The 18,930-nt window shown below is 36.8% G+C and overlaps 1 protein-coding gene across 11 annotated transcripts in view; it reads left to right on the forward strand.

Moving 5' to 3' along the window:
- The window catches only part of ADGRL2 (adhesion G protein-coupled receptor L2), a 218,356-nt gene that overhangs the window by 155,896 nt on the left and 43,530 nt on the right, over positions 1-18,930 (forward strand). For 7 of the 11 annotated variants that reach the window (XM_081324142.1, XM_081324140.1, XM_081324146.1 and 4 more), the window contains 5 exons: positions 9,279-9,575; positions 10,263-10,366; positions 12,767-12,952; positions 13,527-13,565; positions 17,223-17,406. In XM_081324142.1, coding sequence (XP_081180268.1) covers positions 9,279-9,575; positions 10,263-10,366; positions 12,767-12,952; positions 13,527-13,565; positions 17,223-17,406 — 810 coding nt within the window. The remainder of the gene's footprint in view (positions 1-9,278; positions 9,576-10,262; positions 10,367-12,766; positions 12,953-13,526; positions 13,566-17,222; positions 17,407-18,930) is intronic. The other 4 variants (XM_081324144.1, XM_081324145.1, XM_081324149.1 and 1 more) reach the window with 1 other exon arrangement.

An 18,930-nucleotide genomic window follows, 5' to 3' on the forward strand; every position in this document is an offset into this window, starting at 1 on the left:
GGTCCCTATTTTTCTACTTGCATTTTTTTTACATTCTTTCAAACTGCTAGGTTGGCAGAAGCTGGGACGAGTAACAGGCACTCACTCTGCTACGTGGCACTCGGGATTCGACCTGCCAAACTGCCGACCTTCTGATTGACAAGCTCAGCATCCTAACCCACTGAGCCACCGCGTCCCTATATATATGTATACATAGATACATATACATACATGCATGCATGTGCATGTACAGGATTTCTAAATGAAATCCTATAAAAATATACAGGTAAGATAGAAAATACATGCTTGGCAACTGACTCATATTTATGATGGTTGCAGTGTCCATGAGTCATGTGAGAACAGCTGCAAAAATTAACTCAGCTGAACATTAGACAGCATCCATCCATGTGACAAATTTAGACAAACCTGGACCCAATAGTTTTTTATGTCTTAAAATCTGCTAAGTAAGGGTTACAGGTTTACTGTAATCTACAATTTCTAAAAATGATAAATATGATGAAATAATAAGGAAATGCTCATGCAAACATTTTTTTTTTCAAATGAGAGCTTTGTATAATTCCATGCTTTATTTCACTATCTCCGGTATGTAGGAATAACCTTTTTGTATGTTCACAATATATATGCAGCAGCCAATTGATATCGGTAAGCACAGAAAATTGCAGTTTATAGTTATTTTTAAAAGCATAATGTCCATAAATTAATCTACTCAATCCAAGTGAATTTAAGAGTGTTGCAGGAGATTTATTTTTTAAAATACTGGATTGGACCCAAATTTAGTGTTACTTTCATTAAATCCATTAAAGTTAATAGGACAAATGGATTTCAGTGAGTCTGTTCTAAATATGATTGAATCTGGGTCTGATCCAATGAAGTAAACAAGCATTTCATTCTTTGACATCCAATTTTTTTAAAGAATGAACATTTAGGAACATCAGTTACATGTATTTTTTTTTAAAAAGTAAGGATTACAGTTTATGCATACTGCTCAGGTTTAAAGCAAATATAAACAACCATTTCTACACTTTCCTGCTTTTAGAAAAGAAATTGTCCTAATATCAAACATCTAATGATGTCTTAAGTCAGAACATCCACTGCAGAAGCCAAGGCCTATTCTTGTAGAATATCTAATTTAAGACCACTATAGGGAATTCAGCTATCACTTTACTTGTGATGCGTGCAGTAATGATATGTTCAGAAGCTCAACAAACCCTGTCTTTCATCTTATAGTCTGTTAGTAGTACCTGTCTATACCATAACTTCCTTCTTCAAAATGGTTCAAATACTGCATTTGCCCTCTTTTCACCAAATAGAATTATTTATCTCACTTACTCTTAGTCCCCCATAGCTAAATATCATACTTAACCTCATCCATGTCAATGTTTCCCTCTAAGAAGAGATATTCCTCATGTTACTTCTCTATATTATATTGCAATATCTGTGTAGCACTGCCAGAATTATTTATAGAGTGGTTCCATAAAATGCTTAGCTTTCTATCCCTGCAGTGTTAAAACTGTAGCTTAAACTCTCTTTCAGGGTCCGTGCAAAATTAACTTCATGGAATATCAAGAGTTGTAGACAAATTAATTATTTTAAGGCCTAGGCCTCTCAAACTTCACACAGTTTTGAAGTTCAGCCTCTTGCACACCATTCAGACGACTAGCATAGCCCTTGACCTAAGCAATAAAGCACAAACGTAAACTAAAGCAGGGATTTCGCTTTAATTTCTTTTATTATATTTTTCACAGTTTCTCTAATGGCTCACAATGGCCTATGTATCTTAAGAGCTCCAGCTTGTGAATTAGCTTAGATTGACCCAAAGCTATCCAATGAAGTAAATGAATGAAAGAATAGGAATCAGAACCCAGATCTTTTCATTCACAGTGTGGCAGGAATAGATATTACTACTGCTGCTGCTGCTGTTATAGATGCCATTTCTGTTTACTACTTTGACTGTTATTTTGCTTTGATATACTGGTCTATGTTGCCTTTGAACATCTCTTTAGAAAAATCATACATTGAGAACATCTCATTTCCTTTGTATTTAAAACTGAAGAATACATTAAACAATTATAGCAATAGCAATATCAGTTAGGCTTATATACCGCTTCATAGCCCTCTTTAAGCAGTTTACAGAGTCATCATATTTCCCCCAACAATCTGGGTTCTTATTTTACTGACCTTGGAAGGATGGAAGGCTGAGATGATCTTGAGCCGGTCAGGATCAAACTGCTGGCAGTCGGCAGAGTTAGCCTGCAATACTGCATTTTAACCACTGCAACACCACTTATATTTGATTTTTAAAATATTATTTTATATAATATATTATTTTTAGGTAAAGGTAAAGGTTCCCCTGCACATGTGTGCTAGTCGTTTCCAACTCTAAGGGCCAGTGCTCATCTCTGTTTCAAACCCAAAGAGCCAGTGCTTGTCCGAGGACGTCTCCATGGTCATGTGGCCGGCATGACTAGACACCAAAAGCACATGGAACGCTGTTACCTTCCCACCGTAGTGGTCCTTATTTTTCTACTTGCATTTTTACGTGCTTTCGAACTGCTAGGTTGGCAGAAGCTGGGACAAGTAACAGGTCCTCACACTGTTTCGCGGCACTCGGGATTCGACCCGCCAAACTGCCAACCTTCTGATCGATAAACTCAGCGTCCTGAGCCATCGCGTCCATATATATATATATATATATATATATATATATATATATATATATATATGTATGTATGTATGTGTGTTTGTGTGTGTGTTTGTGTGTGTGTGTGTGTAAATTTTTTTTGGATTGCTAACAAAGAAAGGGAGACTGATATAGCTATTTCAAACTTATTTGTTCTCATCAGTCAGCCACACCCTTCTGAGATTCGAACCTGGGCTGATTGCACTATATATATAGGTCTTGGCGTATTCGGGTCTTTTCCCGTGTAGGATTGAGGGTGTCTTGGCGACGTTTCGACGAGGTCCCACTTGTCATCTTCAGGCTGGTGTCTTTGTTTTGTGCTTGTCTGAGCGAAGCACGAAACCGAAGACACCAGCCTGAAGATGACAAGTGGGACCTCGTCGAAACGTCGCCAAGACACCCTCAGTCCTACACGGGAAAAGACCCGAATACGCCAAGACCTATATACCTATACCCATGAAAATCTACGAAAACATGTGTGTGTGTGTGTGTGTGTGTGTGTGTGTGTGTGTGTGTATTTCTATTATATAACAGGAAAACCATTTTCTGACTTTACAGGCTGATAATTTGATACACTTCCCAGAATTTCAAAATCCAAGATTAAAAACAGGATTAGTAGTATCTTCTCATATTTTCCATGAATAAAGTCCCACAGTATTATAGGGCTTATTTCTGTCCAAAATATGGTTTAGGTTTATTCCCTTTGACTCTGAGAACTTTTTTTCCCCTAATTACTCTCTGGATCAATCTCTTGTTGATATTTATGCATTTAAGTGAATTCTGGCACTTTCAGAGGCATGAAACTAGGGTGTATAAACAGACAAATACCAAAATGATTAGACCATATCAGCGGTAAGAGACAATTCTCTCTCTCCCTCCCTCCCTCCTTAAATAACAGGCCTATACTGGTGAAATTACTGCATTTCAGAATGCAGATGGGAATCCTGTAATCAAAATGGGTTGACTTTTAATTCCAACATACTACATAAGTTTAAAGCAGCTGAGCATCATAGAAACAGTTGCAAAATTTTGATGTTGTTATCCGAAATGCAAAAAAACCCCCCAACCCTTTTAACTATTATGGCTATTTGGTTACACTCAGATTGATTGATACCCTTAAAATGTAGATAACGCTAATTGCTATTTTCTGCCAAATACTATTCTTCTGCAAACCTTTCTTAATTTCAATTCTGCCAAGTCTGTTTGGATGCTTGTGGTGCCACCTTTAGGGAAGGAAGCATAGATATCCTCCATTCAGATTGTGCATGGTAAACAAAAGTCGGGATGTGACTTTTCCACAGGGCTTTTTTAATCAGTCTAGGCTTTAAATTTAGTTTTTAAACTTTAAATAATTCTACAGCACAGGTAGCAGGAGTACTAAAATTGTGCAGATCATTTTTGTTTCAGACAAAGCAGATGTATTTCAGAACTCTTTTTTCTTTTTTTTTAAAATAGCCACACTGGTGGCAGTGGTATCTGTCTTTGCAAATGAACAGCTGCACATAGAGTGCTGAATGAAATTATATGCTCTTGTGATTTTAACCTCCTAGCTGGACTCAAAAAAAGAGTCATCGTGATCCCTTTTAGTGATGTTAAGCTGTAGGGCACAAGGGTAGCTTAAACGAGTTAGAAGCTGTCAGAAGTAAGAGGATCTGTGAGAGTATTAATTGCACTATTGTTGATACAGATTTCTGTCATGGAGAAATGACTTAATTAAACACATGGTGTCTAGAATATCAGTAATAAGGAAAACCTCCCCCAGATTCTTTCCATTGTGCCCCAAGATCTGAAGTGGTAGTGGCTTCTTGACACTTTCCCAGGCATTTGTGATGCTTTTGACAACATTAATTGGGAAAGCATTGGAAGTCTGGCTGCATTGTAATCAAAAGGAAAATTACAGAGATTTCACAAGATGCCAGGCAAGTGCTTACAGAGAAAGATAGACAGGTTTGAGAAGTCTGTTCCCTTTTCTTTTTTCCCAACAGGTAGGCTGAATAGAAAGTTCAGCAAGATTGCACAGGCGGTGCTCTATCAGACTGGCAATGAAACGTGGCACTTCACAAGGGTGTGTGTCTGTGTGTCTCTGTGTGTGTGTGTGTGTGTGTGTGATGGAAAATGAGAATCAGAAAAGCATGACTTTCAGAAAGAGTTCTTGAGAGTACTCAGCTAGGAAATAAATAGGTAGACAGAAAGAGTTGTGTGGATTTTGTTCTATGTAAAACCAGTGCTTTTTTTGTAAAAAAAAAAAAAAAAGGTGCCGGAACTCACACATGTCATACAACCCGCCTTGCCTACCCTACAAGGTTCCATCCAAAAAAGGTGCCGGAACTCCGTTCTGAGCGTTCTATGAGAAAAAAAGCCCTGTGTAAAACTATATAGAATGTAAAGGAGACAGGTAGAAAGACCTAAGCATAAATGGAAGCCATTCCTGCATTAATTTTACAGATGACTGTACGAGGTCAGAGGTCGTCAACAGGCACTGAATGTGTGTAATACTAGGCACCTTATGAACTTTAAGAGGGATTGTCAACCGTATAAAAATTTTTATGTTTTATATAATGTCCTCAGTAAACTAGGAATGAAACAAGTGAGAGGCACAATCAACTCTGGGTTTCTTAAACCTTTGCAGAATATATGGATATGGATGATTTCAGTTTTGACCATTACAGGAATCCAGGAAAAAATGTTCTAATAGAACTAAAAGTTTCTCACCTTTCTCTCTTCTTCCTCTCCCTTACGCCTACAAGAAAGAAATATTCTTTTCAGGTTCTTTGAAAAAAAACAGATGTCTGGCTATCTCCTTGTTTGCATTTGTGGTTAAATTCAATTTACATTCAAGAATACATGTTTTTAGAAGTTATAGCCTAAGGACAGAAGAGGTTTAAATCCTTTTTAAAAAAAAACAACAAAAACAGCATAAGCCTTTAGGAAATAAGTGTCAAAGGAAAAAAAATTAAACCTGAAAAGTGTCAAATCCAGTTGTTTCCAGAAGGCCTGAGTTCGTAAGGAGTGAATGCTTGTCACAGTTTATAAATTCCTCCAGGCAGGGACCTGTCTCTTTTTTGGAAAAATGGGAGAGAACACCAATGGAATTAAAAAGGTTGTTTGTTTTTTTTTAAAAGAGAGAGACAGAGTGCGCAAAAGTTCTGAGTTGTGTTGCTTCACCAGTTAATAATTATTTTAATATTGCAATAGCTGGAGGCAGGTTAAATACTCTGATGTCCAGGTGGACTTGCTAATTCTGCCTTTTGGGACGGTAAATTAAAATGCCTTTTTGGGGGGAGGGGGAGGGGGGGCTGTTCCTCTTGATGACTGGCTGCTTGCTTCCTTTTCTTCTCTGTAGCTTTCCGGGAAATTGTTATTTGCAGTTCTCATAAATTTTTTATAAGCTATGATGGACCTAATGGGACTTCCTTTCCTGAAAATCAGGTGGTATTCTTAATTTCATGTAGGAAATACCATGGTTGATCCCTCTTCCCACACCGAACAGCGATAATTTAGGAGAGAAACATTCAGTTTCATGAATCCCTTTTCAGGTTTTCCAGGCCTCTGTGCAGAAAGAAAAGCTACAGGATTCCTAGTTGAATACAAATAGTCTTTGACTTACGGTCTCCATTGAGCCCAACATTTCTGTTGCTAAGTGAGACATTTGTTAAGTGCCCCATTTTACGACCTTTCTTGCCACAGTTGTTAAGTGAATCACTTCTGTTGTTAAGTTAGCAACACGATTCCTAAGTGAATCTGGCTTCCCCTATTGACTTTGCTTGTCAGAAAGTCACAAAAAGAGATCACATGACACCCTCCAGGGTACTGCAACCGTCATAAATATGAATCAGTTGTCATGGGAATGCCTTCAACGGTCAGAAGTGTGAACATGTTCATAAGTCATTTTTTCCAGTGCCGTTGTAACTTTGGCCACTGAATGAACTATTGTAACTCGAGGACCACCTGAACAAGTTTCCCATGAGTTTTATCTGTTTTAAAATATTTCAGGATTGCTGGACCCATTGCTTCACAGGCATACCAAACCAGAAACACAACTTAATGGCAAAGAGGTTTTTTTTTTCCCCTTTCATCTTTAAAACCACACATCCAGATCCTGGTTACCTAGATATATAAAGTCAAGCTGTTGGTTTTTTTAAAAAAAAAATCAGTGTGTTGTAATGTTTGGGGTTTTGGACAAAGAGTGGGTTCAAATTGCAATCTATCTTGAGAGGATTGATGTTATCAGTGCAAAATGAAGAGAGATCAGATCCCATGTAAGCCTCCTAGGACCTAGGTGGAAGGGCAGGATTAGCAATCTTAACAAATGTTGCTATCCGTCACTGCAGACAGTATGTTCCCTAATACTTTTTTCTCAGAGATCTTCCTTTTTTTCCCACCTGGTATCTAGTGAAATAATCATTTTGGGATTTAGCTTCTGAACCTTTAAAAAAACATTGCAGTGGCAAATTCTTTTTCTATATTTTTTTTCTAGTTACCGGTAATTGTTGATTTTCATGACTTTTACTCTACATGTTATACTATTTATTATTTTATAACTTACACTGTTAACTATAAACATGTTACTATATCAAATTATATTATATAAAGTCAATATATATGTAAATGCTCTGTAATACATTAACATAGCAATATTTTATGGAATGCGTCACAACAGAATCAGTCCATTCCATGTATAGTAATATAGAGCCTGCATCTAATTGTGGTGCATTAAATTGAGCTGATACTCTAGAGCTCCTACCCACGAATTATTTAATTCATTGGTTAGAATTTTGAAGTGTTCATGTTATTAAAGAGATGTTACTTTATGTATTTCCATTTTTTTTCCTGTGACTCATTTAAAAGTTAAAATGACTAGCTATAGGCATCAAACAATAATTATTTTCAGAGAATAACACACACACACACACACACAGAATTATATTGCCAATCCAAAATATTAATAAAATAAATTAAATCAGTTATGCAGGATGGCATTTTGGAGAGATTTGGTTCAACCCTTATTTCTATGTAAGGATTCAATTTAAATTTTAAAATCTAAGCCTCAAATTAGTTTTCCTTTTAATTTTAAAAATAAGTGACAATATTTTTCTTTGATATTGTTATTGTGAATTGTCTATCAAACCTGTCAGGTTTTCTTTCTAAAAAGATTTTTAGAGAGCTTCCATGTAAAATAATAATAAAATTCTAGATTCTTGGGAAGAACTCAGTGTGTATGAAGACCAATCTCAGCTGAAGAAAAGGCAGCTATGATTTCACATTTTTATGTATTTAATAATAGTGCTCATCATTATCTAATCTAAACATCTGGCTGACTGTGTGACAAACCACGACTCTTTTTTTTTTTTTTGAATTCTTGAAGTTTTGGCCGGTATAGAAAATAGCTTTGAACTTGGAAGAGTTACCCCAATTATTTATCTTAATGTTAATAAATTGACACAATTGGACAAATGGATAAAATGAATAATGCTAGAAGTTAACAGAGAAGTAACTTGTTGAAAACAAGTTTCCTCAGATGGCTAGGCAGAGTACTTGGCTTGAATTAGTTTTTGCTTTATTAGAAAGGGTTGTTTAAGGCCTGAGATGTCGAAATACACCGAGATAAAGCAAAGCAAGCAAGGTTCCAGTCTCCCAACTCCTCCCCACCCCAATTTGGATCTAGTCAGGTGTGCTAGAAATCTCTGAAGCAAGAATGTCTGCCGGGCTGCAAGACGTTACACTAATTATCTTTTTTCAAGTAACAGAGTGAGTGATATCAAGTAGGGTGCTTCTTTCTTTCTTTTTGGAGGGGGGAGGAAGTTTTTTTTGTTTTGTTAAACAATCTAGTTATTTATAACCTGTTCTTCTGTTGTAGGGTTTCCTTGTTTATTTTGCCTTTTTTCAATGTGAACAATGTGAGCACTGATTTTATCTCTTCAGTCAATATAATTTTACAATCTTTTATTACGTATATCAGTTATGATATTAGACAATTTGGTACTCCTGCCTCCCAGGCTTTAGAAATATTATTTATTATTATTATTTATTAAATTTTTATACCGCCCTTCTCCCGAAGGACTCAGGGCGGTGTACAGGGCAATAAATATCAAAATGTAAATATAAAAGTTAAAAAAGAGATTAAAAAGAATTAAATAATTATGCCCAATAATACGATACTAAAAGTGTGTTAAAACTAAATCCAACCCCAAACCCATCAGACCAGGCCAGATTGTTCAAATAAATAAGTTTTTAAATCACGCCGGAAGGAGCACAGGTCGGGAGCCATCCGGAGCTCAATATGTATTCAAGAGATAAGAGAGAGATATGTGCAGAACCAGCCACGTATTGCATCTAAGAATGGATCATTATTATTAATATTCTTAATTCTTACTAGATGTTTTCATCTTATCCTTTTTGAAGGAGAAGGAGAATGTTTCACAGTTGTTCTTCCTCATTCTTCCTCCATATTATATTTTATTTTGTTTATGTATAAAATTTAAAATCTGCCTATCTCCCTCACAAGGGGCTCTGGGCAGTACACAGATAACATATCAAAACATAGGAATAGTATATAACATTTAAAAGGCAAAGAATAACATTACTTTTCCCTTTACAGTGCCTACCACAGCAGAGACAATAACTCCATCCACAGAGCTATTCAAAACAACTGTATCTACCACAAGCACTACCCCACACAAAGTTCCTGTTAGCACAACTGTGGCTGCGGGAACCAAAGAAGATAGTAGAGGTCCCAAGCCACCACCAGCAGTTTCTACAACCAAAATTCCTCCTGTTACAAGTTTTTTCCCTCTGCCGGAGAGATTCTGTGAACCGGATGTGGCCCGGGGAATTAGTTGGCCTCAGACTCAAAGGGGAATAATGGTGGAACGTCCCTGTCCCAAAGGAACACGTGGTAAGTTTTAAAACCAGATACTCAAATCTGATCAAATGAGATGTTTGACAAAATCTGTCTTGAACTCTTTTTTTTCTCCTTGCTGACTATTGTTAAGCTATATTTCATTTGATTTTTCTTTCTTAGGAGAATATAACATCTTCAGGTTTTAAGCTGTAGAGGGCATTGAAGCCTAGGAATATAATTATAGCCCTTTTTCTATTGTTTCAGATTTATTTATTTATATTCCACCTATAAAATTATTATTTTATAAATAACTCAAGGCAGCAAACATACCTAATACTCTTTCCTCTTCCAATTTTCCTCATAACAACAACTTTTGTGAGCTGAAATGTCAACTTTAGCTGAAATGCAGTCAGTTTCAAAACTTGCTTACTTCCATCTTTCCCATCAACTCCATTTTGATTAATTCCAGGACAAAGAAGAAGACAGCAAGCATTCATTTTTTATTGATTTTCCAGAAATCGGATATTTTACCCAATATTATTAGCACAGCTTTAGTTTGCTATTAATATCCTGTATTTTTTTTATCTCATCCTCAGCTAGCATTTTTTTAATTATTAAAAGTTGAATATATATTAAACCACAGTCCGATTTTTTTCAGGGTACGAAGATATATGGAAGATTGAAAAAGGGACAAGAAAAGTTCATAACCATATAAACACATTTTTGTGGTATCTTTTATAGGAACAGCTTCATACCTCTGCATGATTTCCACAGGAACATGGAACCCTAAGGGTCCTGATCTTAGCAACTGTACTTCACACTGGGTAAACCAGCTGGCCCAGAAGGTAAGTTGGAATAATATAAGATAGCATGCCTAATCTGTGAATTTTTAGATGAATTTTTATTAATCACAAGTGTTAGGAATAATGAGAATCGCATTGCTCTCAGGATAGACTTTGTAGCCTATCTGGGGTTATCAGATTTAGGATGTAAAATTGCCACCAGCCTCTAGATGGAAAGAAATAGATAGGCTTTCTGAAGTCCTATTGTGATCCAGTGGTTCTTTGGACTTCCGCAGAACAGATCTGATAGCATTAGGTCCACCTACAGTCATTCTTGCCTTTATAGGTGATGTATAAAGTCATATTTATTTTTACGGTCCATGGGTTTAATTGTTATGGCATGAGCCCCTGAAGACACAAAAAGGAATGTTCTTCGTATGCCTAGGGGGAAAAAGATATACACATCTTATTTATTATTATCTTATAATCTGCCATTTTCCTATGGCTCTCCATTATTTATTTTATTATTTATTTATTATTTGGATTTATATACCGCCCCTCTCCCGAAGGACTCGGGGCGGTGTACAGGGCAATTAAAACACTATATACAACACATAATATACAAAATTAAAATAAATTAAACCAAGTAGCCCTAAACAATAAAACACGTTCTAAAATTTAAAATTTAAAATCTAAAATCCCAGTCCCTCAGTCCAGGCTGGCAAGTTCAAATAGCCAAGTCTTCAGGTCGCGGCGAAAAGAGCGAAGGTCGGGAACCATCTGGAGCTCAACAGGGAGCTGATTCCAGAGGGCAGGCGCGCCCACAGAGAATGCTCTCCCCCTGGGGACCGCCAGTCGACATTCCCTGACCGATGGCACCCTGAGGAGGCCCTCTCTGTGGGAGCACACAGGATGATGGGAAGTTAATGCCGGCAAAAGGTACTCCCGTAAATAATCCGGGCCCATGCCATTTAGTGCTTTATAGGTCATCACCAGCACCTTGAATCTCACCCGGAAGACAACTGGAAGCCAATGCAGCTCGCAGAGCAGAGGTGTTACATCGGAGTATCGGGAGACCCCCATCACAACTCGTGCGGCCGCATTATGCACCGGCTGGAGCCTCCGAGTGGTATTCAAGGGCAGCCCCATTAGAGATGAACACTACTTAAAGTCTCAGGATCTGCATTGCAACTTGCAATGTTCCAGAGGCCATGGGAGAACATATTGGAGTGTATTATCACACCAGAAGACTTGCGGAAAATGTATTCTGCTGTTTAGAGTTCTTAAAAAGAGAACAAAAAATCTCTGAGAAGCAAAATCATCCCATTCCCCACCCTTAAGTCCATAAATTATTTCTATAGTCCAAAACCATATCACCGAATGTTGACATTTTGACATTGAATTTTTTTTTATTTTTTTTTTAATCCCATTTATATCCCGCCCTTCTCCGAAGACTCAGGGTGGCTTACAATCTAAAGCACAAATCAATGTGCTTAGCAATAGCACATTGCAGGCAGTCAATAAAGCCTTATTGTTCACTGTTCAATAAGTCTTTTCTCGCCACAAAAGCCTATCCTACCTAGCTTCTCAATTATGGTACTACATGCTGCTGCCATGGCATTTTTCTTCACTTATAAGTTACTATAGCTTTCTTATCTTTATTTTTATGAAGCTGGAAAATGCTTTTAGACACCAAAGCACAATAATTGAAGGATAATTGATTTTGTTTGTTTCATAGTTATTACATCCTATCCCAATCTTCAAATTCTGGCCCCACAGGAAAATGAAAATAAATTAAATAAATATATATGTATATATCAACCCATGCACATAGATTGTCTTTCATATTTGCATCTCTGGGGCTCCTCAAAGCATTGCTCAGATCAAATCTTTATTATGGTCACATTCCAGCATACTAAAGCAATTTTACAAATGTTTCCACAAACCATCTTCCCTCATTGACCCAAACCCACGGGTACCTACCACAAATATTCACTTCTATTTAAAAGACTTTTTAAATACATTCTAATACAAATATGTCTTATATTTCTTGGACTGAATACTATGTTTTCCATACAAATTAGTGTGAAATGTGCCAATTTAGGTCAAATCTGGAAGTTAAGAGTATTTGTCTACAGTTTAAAATCTCTTTCTTGAATTTTACTGAATAATTATCTACTTACCCATAATAACTATCCTGTTTGATTATGTTATTTTTTTTGTCCCCATTAGTATTTACATATTGTTTTAAAGCATGACTTTAAAAAGCATTTCTGATTGTATCTGGCCTTCGGGCTATGATAAAATTAAAAGTTGAAATTATGTTATTTTTTGTGCTCAAAAACAACTAGTAAAAACAAGAGATGCCTTAATAGATTCTTCTTAAAGGGAAGAAATCTATAGATAGTGGACTATTTTCTGTTTGGTTGCTTAAGTTCTTTTGCCTTTCAATTGCCATTTCAGATCAGAAGTGGAGAAAATGCTGCTAACCTTGCCAATGAATTGGCTAAACACACCAAAGGACCAATTTTTGCTGGTGATGTAAGTTCCTCTGTCAGACTGATGGAACAATTGGTAGACATCCTTGATGCTCAGCTGCAAGATTTGAAGCCCAATGAAAAGGACTCTGCAGGGCGGAGTTACAACAAGGTAGATAAAGATTGGATCAGATTTCTCAAGTGTATTCTATAAAACATATTTGTCTTGTGATTTATTTGTTTCCAGAAGTGTCCAACATCTGCTTGTTTTACTCCTGAAGTAGGGATGGTTTAGGAATTTAAGAGAGAAAGTAACAAATCTAGATAGGTGTGTGGATGTTGAAGCTATAGTACATTTTCACAAGCGACAAATTGTTTCACTGTAAAGAGTAAGAAGAGAACTTGCCCCATTGGGCAGTTTTGTTCATTTTATCTTTACAACGTTGGGTTAGAAGAAAGTTATGAAAACATATCTGTTGGACTATAATCATTTGGTCTCAATCCCTTCCTATTTGAATAGATCAAGAAGTTGATTAACCCATAATTTATTGAAACCTCCCTTTCGTTAGGCTTCCTAAAAATAGCACATTGATTGAGAATAATTAAACACACTATGATTATTATATCAGCAAAAATATTTCTTAAGTTTACACTTAAGTGGTTAATAATCATTAAATAGTAGCATTTCTACTGCACTTTTTTTGTGTCTAACTTCTGATTTCTTTTCCCCCTGACTTACTAACAAGCTCCAAAAGCGAGAGAAGACATGCAGGGCTTACCTTAAGGTATCTCTCCTGTCACCTTGCTTTCTCCCTGCTGCTACATTTCTGCTCTTGTTGCATGATCCTTTGTATTTCAGTATTTGGATAATATGTATATTGTATCCCTCCACAGCCCTTGTGCAGAGTGTTATGTTTGCACAGATTCCATTTCTGAGAGTAAGCCAATAATAGATAAGCCAATAATCAATACTTCATTTCCTTCCACGCTCTGTGTAAAAAATACAAGGATGGTAATGGGGATTAAACTAAATCCAAGATAGCAGTAGGTTTGTTTCCTCAGTTTTTTGCTTTGAATATATGTTGTTCTGTATATCACATACTGTTTAACCGTAGCAAGCAAAATCCACAGATGGATGCCACTTCACATACCCATTTGCTTCACTAGACCTTATGGAGCAAGAATGTCACATGACTCCCACTTTTGGGTTTCTGCATTAACACTTCCTCTTTTTCTAGTGTACTATTGAATTCAAGGCAATAACTATTTGTGTGACTTTATGCACATTTTCCTGTTACTGCAACTGCTGTTACTGGAAAATCATCCTATTTTCTAGAGCAGTAAAATAATTCAGAACTTAAATGCAGGTCATTCTTGACTTACAACCAATTGGGACTGGAATTTCTCTTGTAGGAGGAACTGATTTTACAACAATTTTTTACCATGGTCATTAGCAAATCATATGGTTGTTAAGTGAATCCTGCTTCTCCAATCGTAATCATGTAACTGCAGAATACTGCAGTCAGTCAGAAATGCAAACTGGCTGCCAAGCACCTGAATTGCAATCATGTAACTGCACGTATAGGTCATACAGTAATTCACTTTTTCGAAGGCCGTCGTAGCTTTGAACCATTGGAAAATGAATGATCATAAACCCAGGACTACCTGTATCTGGCAATGAACATTCTTGTTCATGCCAATATCTACACATCATACCTCTGATGGATGCTATTTTGGGGTTGGAAAAACAGCATGGCAGTTTTAATTATAGAATTTCCAATTAGTATTACAAAAAGAAATTACAAGTTTAAATTGAATCTGCCTGTAATAGAGCAAAGACATTTTTTATGAAACTGTTAAGTTATTACAATTGTAACCCTCCAAATTGCTTAAGAATAATTATGCTGTTCAAGATTAATTCACTTTCTGCCCCATTTCCACTGAATCTATAAATCCATTACTCTCAAAAGGGACAGCTGAACATTATTAGTGTTACATCTCCAGCAGTGCTAACTTTGTTTAGCGCTACTCAGGTTAAATTGATGCAAGTTCCTGGGGATTAAAGAAAAGCAGACCTGGATTAATGTGAATCTTAATTCACTTTAACCCAGGTTATGGGTATAGACATGAATAGAAACAAAATGGGAACATAAGAATTATATGCATACAAGTCCTATTCCCAGCTGGCCTTCCCATCCAATGCTGGAATAAATACAGTTTTAGAGTTTTTTCATACCATTAGCATTTAAATTTGAAAGGAGATTAGTGTCTTCAACTTAAAGTACATTCTGATCATAAATAGGAGTATAAGATATTCAATCTTAAACTAATAGAATGTGTGGGTATATTGGGAATAGGGCTTGCAGGGACTTCCCTAGAGTTTCCACATTTTAGCTATAATTATGTATAATTACCAACATTATGTATATCAGGCTTATAATACTTCACATTCATTAAAGCCAATAGTGATGGTTACATTCCAAAAGAGGTTGCTGGATTACAGGAGATCCGCCTAGAAATTGCTTAGTCATTGAGAAGCTACTTCTTTGTAGGTCTAAGTAGTAGTCTTTTTTTTCTTATTCAGCGTTGGTAAATGTTGAAACTTAACAACAGGAAAAAGTGAGAAAGGGGAGCAAGTCAGTTCTTAATCAATTTATGATTTAGCTTTCTTAACTGGAAGCTGGGAGCTACAGCAGTTAAAGTAGTGGGACTAGTAGTGGGAAAAAGTAATCAAGTTCTACCTTAGGGACAGATGTCAGCTGGGTGACAATGACTTTTCATCAGCCTTAGAGAAAAGGCAATGGCAAACCATTTCCAAAAAATGTTATCTGGAAAACGGCAGGGACCTGTCCATGACTGACTGAAAAACAGGCCATAAAAAAATAGAAGGAGGAGAAATGGGAAGCTAAGCAAAAAAAACCCTACAGTTTACTTTAAAAGATAAATTTCATGGTCAAATCTAAAGTGTGACCGTATTTGTAACTGCAGTGACTGTGAAATTGGGAGGCATCGATAATTCTCATTGATTTCTATGAACAAAATTAATCTCCTCTTAACTCCTCAGAAATTAAAAGGGTCTCAGAAATGCTTAGGCTTATAACAATTGTGATCTTAGGAGTTATTCTGCCTCTTCTCCAGACATACACACCCAGCTTCTGACAAGCCTTGTTACAGGGCTGACTATTTCTATACCACTGGAAATAAAAAAAAGGCAGATGTCATTAAAAATGAAGAATCGGGAAAAAGGGGTTTAAAACAGACATACACATATATAATTGACATAGCATGTATCACCAATGAGCTCAAAGTGCACCACAACCTTAATTTCTGACTGGGACATTTTAGTAGATCGCAGATGGATAAGATTCACAAAATCTCCCCAAATTACTAATCAAAATATAGCTGGTGCTAAGCAAATAAGGCAAGTTCTCACTCCCTGGCAGAAGATTCACTTGTAGTTCAGATCAGAGGCTCCAATTCATATTTCTCGGTGATTAATGAATCTGGCCTCCACAGACCAGTTTCTGTTCCACGCTCTGCAATGGTTGAAGTGCTATCAGCATGTGCAGTTAGCTGCGAGCTTCCCTTACGTAGAGGCGGCCATAAGATGCTTAGATCCTGGATTCACCAACAGGAATCCACTTCTACTGCCACTTCATTCTGCTCTTCATAGGAGTTACAGTCGAACTAAAAATCCCTAATCCTAACATATTTCCCATTACATGCAAACTAGGACTATAGACAGAACTTTCCAAACAAGACAGGTGTGAAGCCATTTCTAAATGATAGCCATAACTACTAGATAGTAGTTGACCAGAAACTGAGACATTAGTTAACTAAAGAAACAAGAGTATTGGGCAGTTAGTTTATTTTTGGGACTTATATCTTGATTGTAGCCACTAGATGCTCATTGTTTTCCTCAGGTTTTTCTTAAACAATAATCCTGTGGAGTAGGTTGGATTAAATGAGGGTGATAGGCTCAAAATCAACCCAGTAAGGCTGAATTTAAGCATGAATGCCCTCAGTCATAATCCCATACCTTGGTCATATATCAGACTGGCTGTCATATGTTTCATATGGCTCCATTTATGTGATTAGGCCAATACCTAACATTCTTCAGTTTCCAATTACTTGAAAAACTCCTGCAGATTCATGCATGCCTCAGAGCCCCTTGAAACTTTGGATTGACACCTCGTTTTCCAAATTAAAGCCATGAGTATTTGCCTTTTTGCATTCTTCAGTAAGTTAAGTTCTTTTTCATACTTGCTGTAAGGCATGTTATGCTGATCCTCTTTGTTCTAAAGCAAAGCAGTAGCTTTTTTGTCTTTAAATAATTGTAAATCACTTTGGCAGTTAAATATTGCAATTGCCATCTGATCGTATTAGGTACTTTCTCCTGCTGCCTAAGGCTATAGAGCCTAATATTTTTCTAATGAATGCAGGCAATCGTTGACACGGTGGACAACCTCCTTAGGGCTGAGGCTCTGGAGTCGTGGAAAGATATGAATTCTTCTGAACAAGCTCATGCCGCAACAATGTTACTTGATACATTAGAAGAAGGAGCTTTTGTCTTGGCTGATAATCTTTTAGAACCAACAAGAGTTGCGATGCCTACAGATCACATTGGTAAGTCTTTGCATTTCAGAAAGCCAGGCATGATGCTGTAAATTAAAGGAACAACATGCTAAAATAATGGCTTGGGAATAGTCATATACGCTATATTTGCTGGAAAATTATATTTGGTCAGGTAGTAATTCTTGTATTCATATTTTAAAAAGTAGAAATAGAAGAATTCTATTTATTTATTTATGTATGACATTTATATGACGTTCACACTGGCTCCAGAGGGCTTATAGGAATAAAACCCCAAATATAAAACCTGATACACCTCCACTCTCCTGGTGACAACATTCAAACTAACTCCTGGATGGGCTTCACTAATATACAATCAACCATTGCACGAAAGCCTTCCTGGCCACAACTGTCACTTGCTTCTTGAGCAGGAGTCACAAGTTCAGGAGAACCCCTAGATTATGCACTGAGTCTGTCTGGGATGTCAAGGTAATGATTTAGAAGTTTAACCATCTGATGTAATGTAAGATGTGTGATGTAATCTTGGGAATGACTCAGCAGGGTCTGTGACTCTTTAAGAGCTTTGTATAAAAGGGAAGGCTCTGCTGCTGTGTTCTGTCTCTTCTGTTTCCTGCTGTAACTGCTGTGTGTGGGAGACTGCTGTATTAGCATCTTATGTATATTGTTCCTGGTGTATGATATTGCAGATAGTTTAAGATAAACCACCATTTAATGTAGACCACTGTTTACTGTATTTACTCCTGGGTTATCTCAGTGCAATAAGATTGTGCATGCTCTGACGGGGGCTATGCAACCTGCCCCAGATCAAGAATGGCAGTTCTCCATGAATTAAAGTGTTCCAAACCCTGAGTCATCCCATCTTGCCAGGGTTCAGTTTCAGCCCATTGCTTCCCATTGAGCCCTTAACAGTGTCCAGGCATTGCACGATGGAGATTGTGGCAACACCTAACTCACCATGGGCTAACATATGTCACCCTATTGTAATGGATAACCTTATCCAGTGGCTTCATGCGGATGTTAAAAAGAAGCAGAGAACATACTGTGCTTTGCAGAACCTCACAAAGCAGGAGCCAAGGGCCACTGACTAGGAACAGTTGCAGAGGAAGAAAATCAACCAGATAACAGATCTCTTTTAATAGCAGCTAAGCCAGACATTTTTAGTTAAAAAAAAATTCTTTACTGAAATCATCATTACAGAAATTTAAGCAAATCATCTTTATCTTAACCGTACCTCATTCTATGAAGTATCAAGATAATAATGCTAACCTGTGATGGAGGTTTTTATAAGGGCTGACTAAAAATTGTGTTTGTGTATCGATGCAAGTAATTGATGTGGAAATTCTTTTCTCATTTATTATAATTTCATACTGAATTTTACTTATTTTTGATGACAATACAAGCCAATTTTGACCACACAGTATAAAGGCTGTTTTTATTAAATGCAATGTAACTTCGCCCAAGATGAAAATACATTCAGTGAGCTGTATCTCCAAAATACAAAATAGTCATGTTTCATAAACTGCAAAATAGTTACCGGTACCTAGATTTCAAGCATAA

This window comes from Vipera berus (assembly GCF_964194415.1).
Source record: "Vipera berus genome assembly, chromosome: 3".
Classification (NCBI taxonomy): Eukaryota; Metazoa; Chordata; class Lepidosauria; order Squamata; family Viperidae; genus Vipera; species Vipera berus.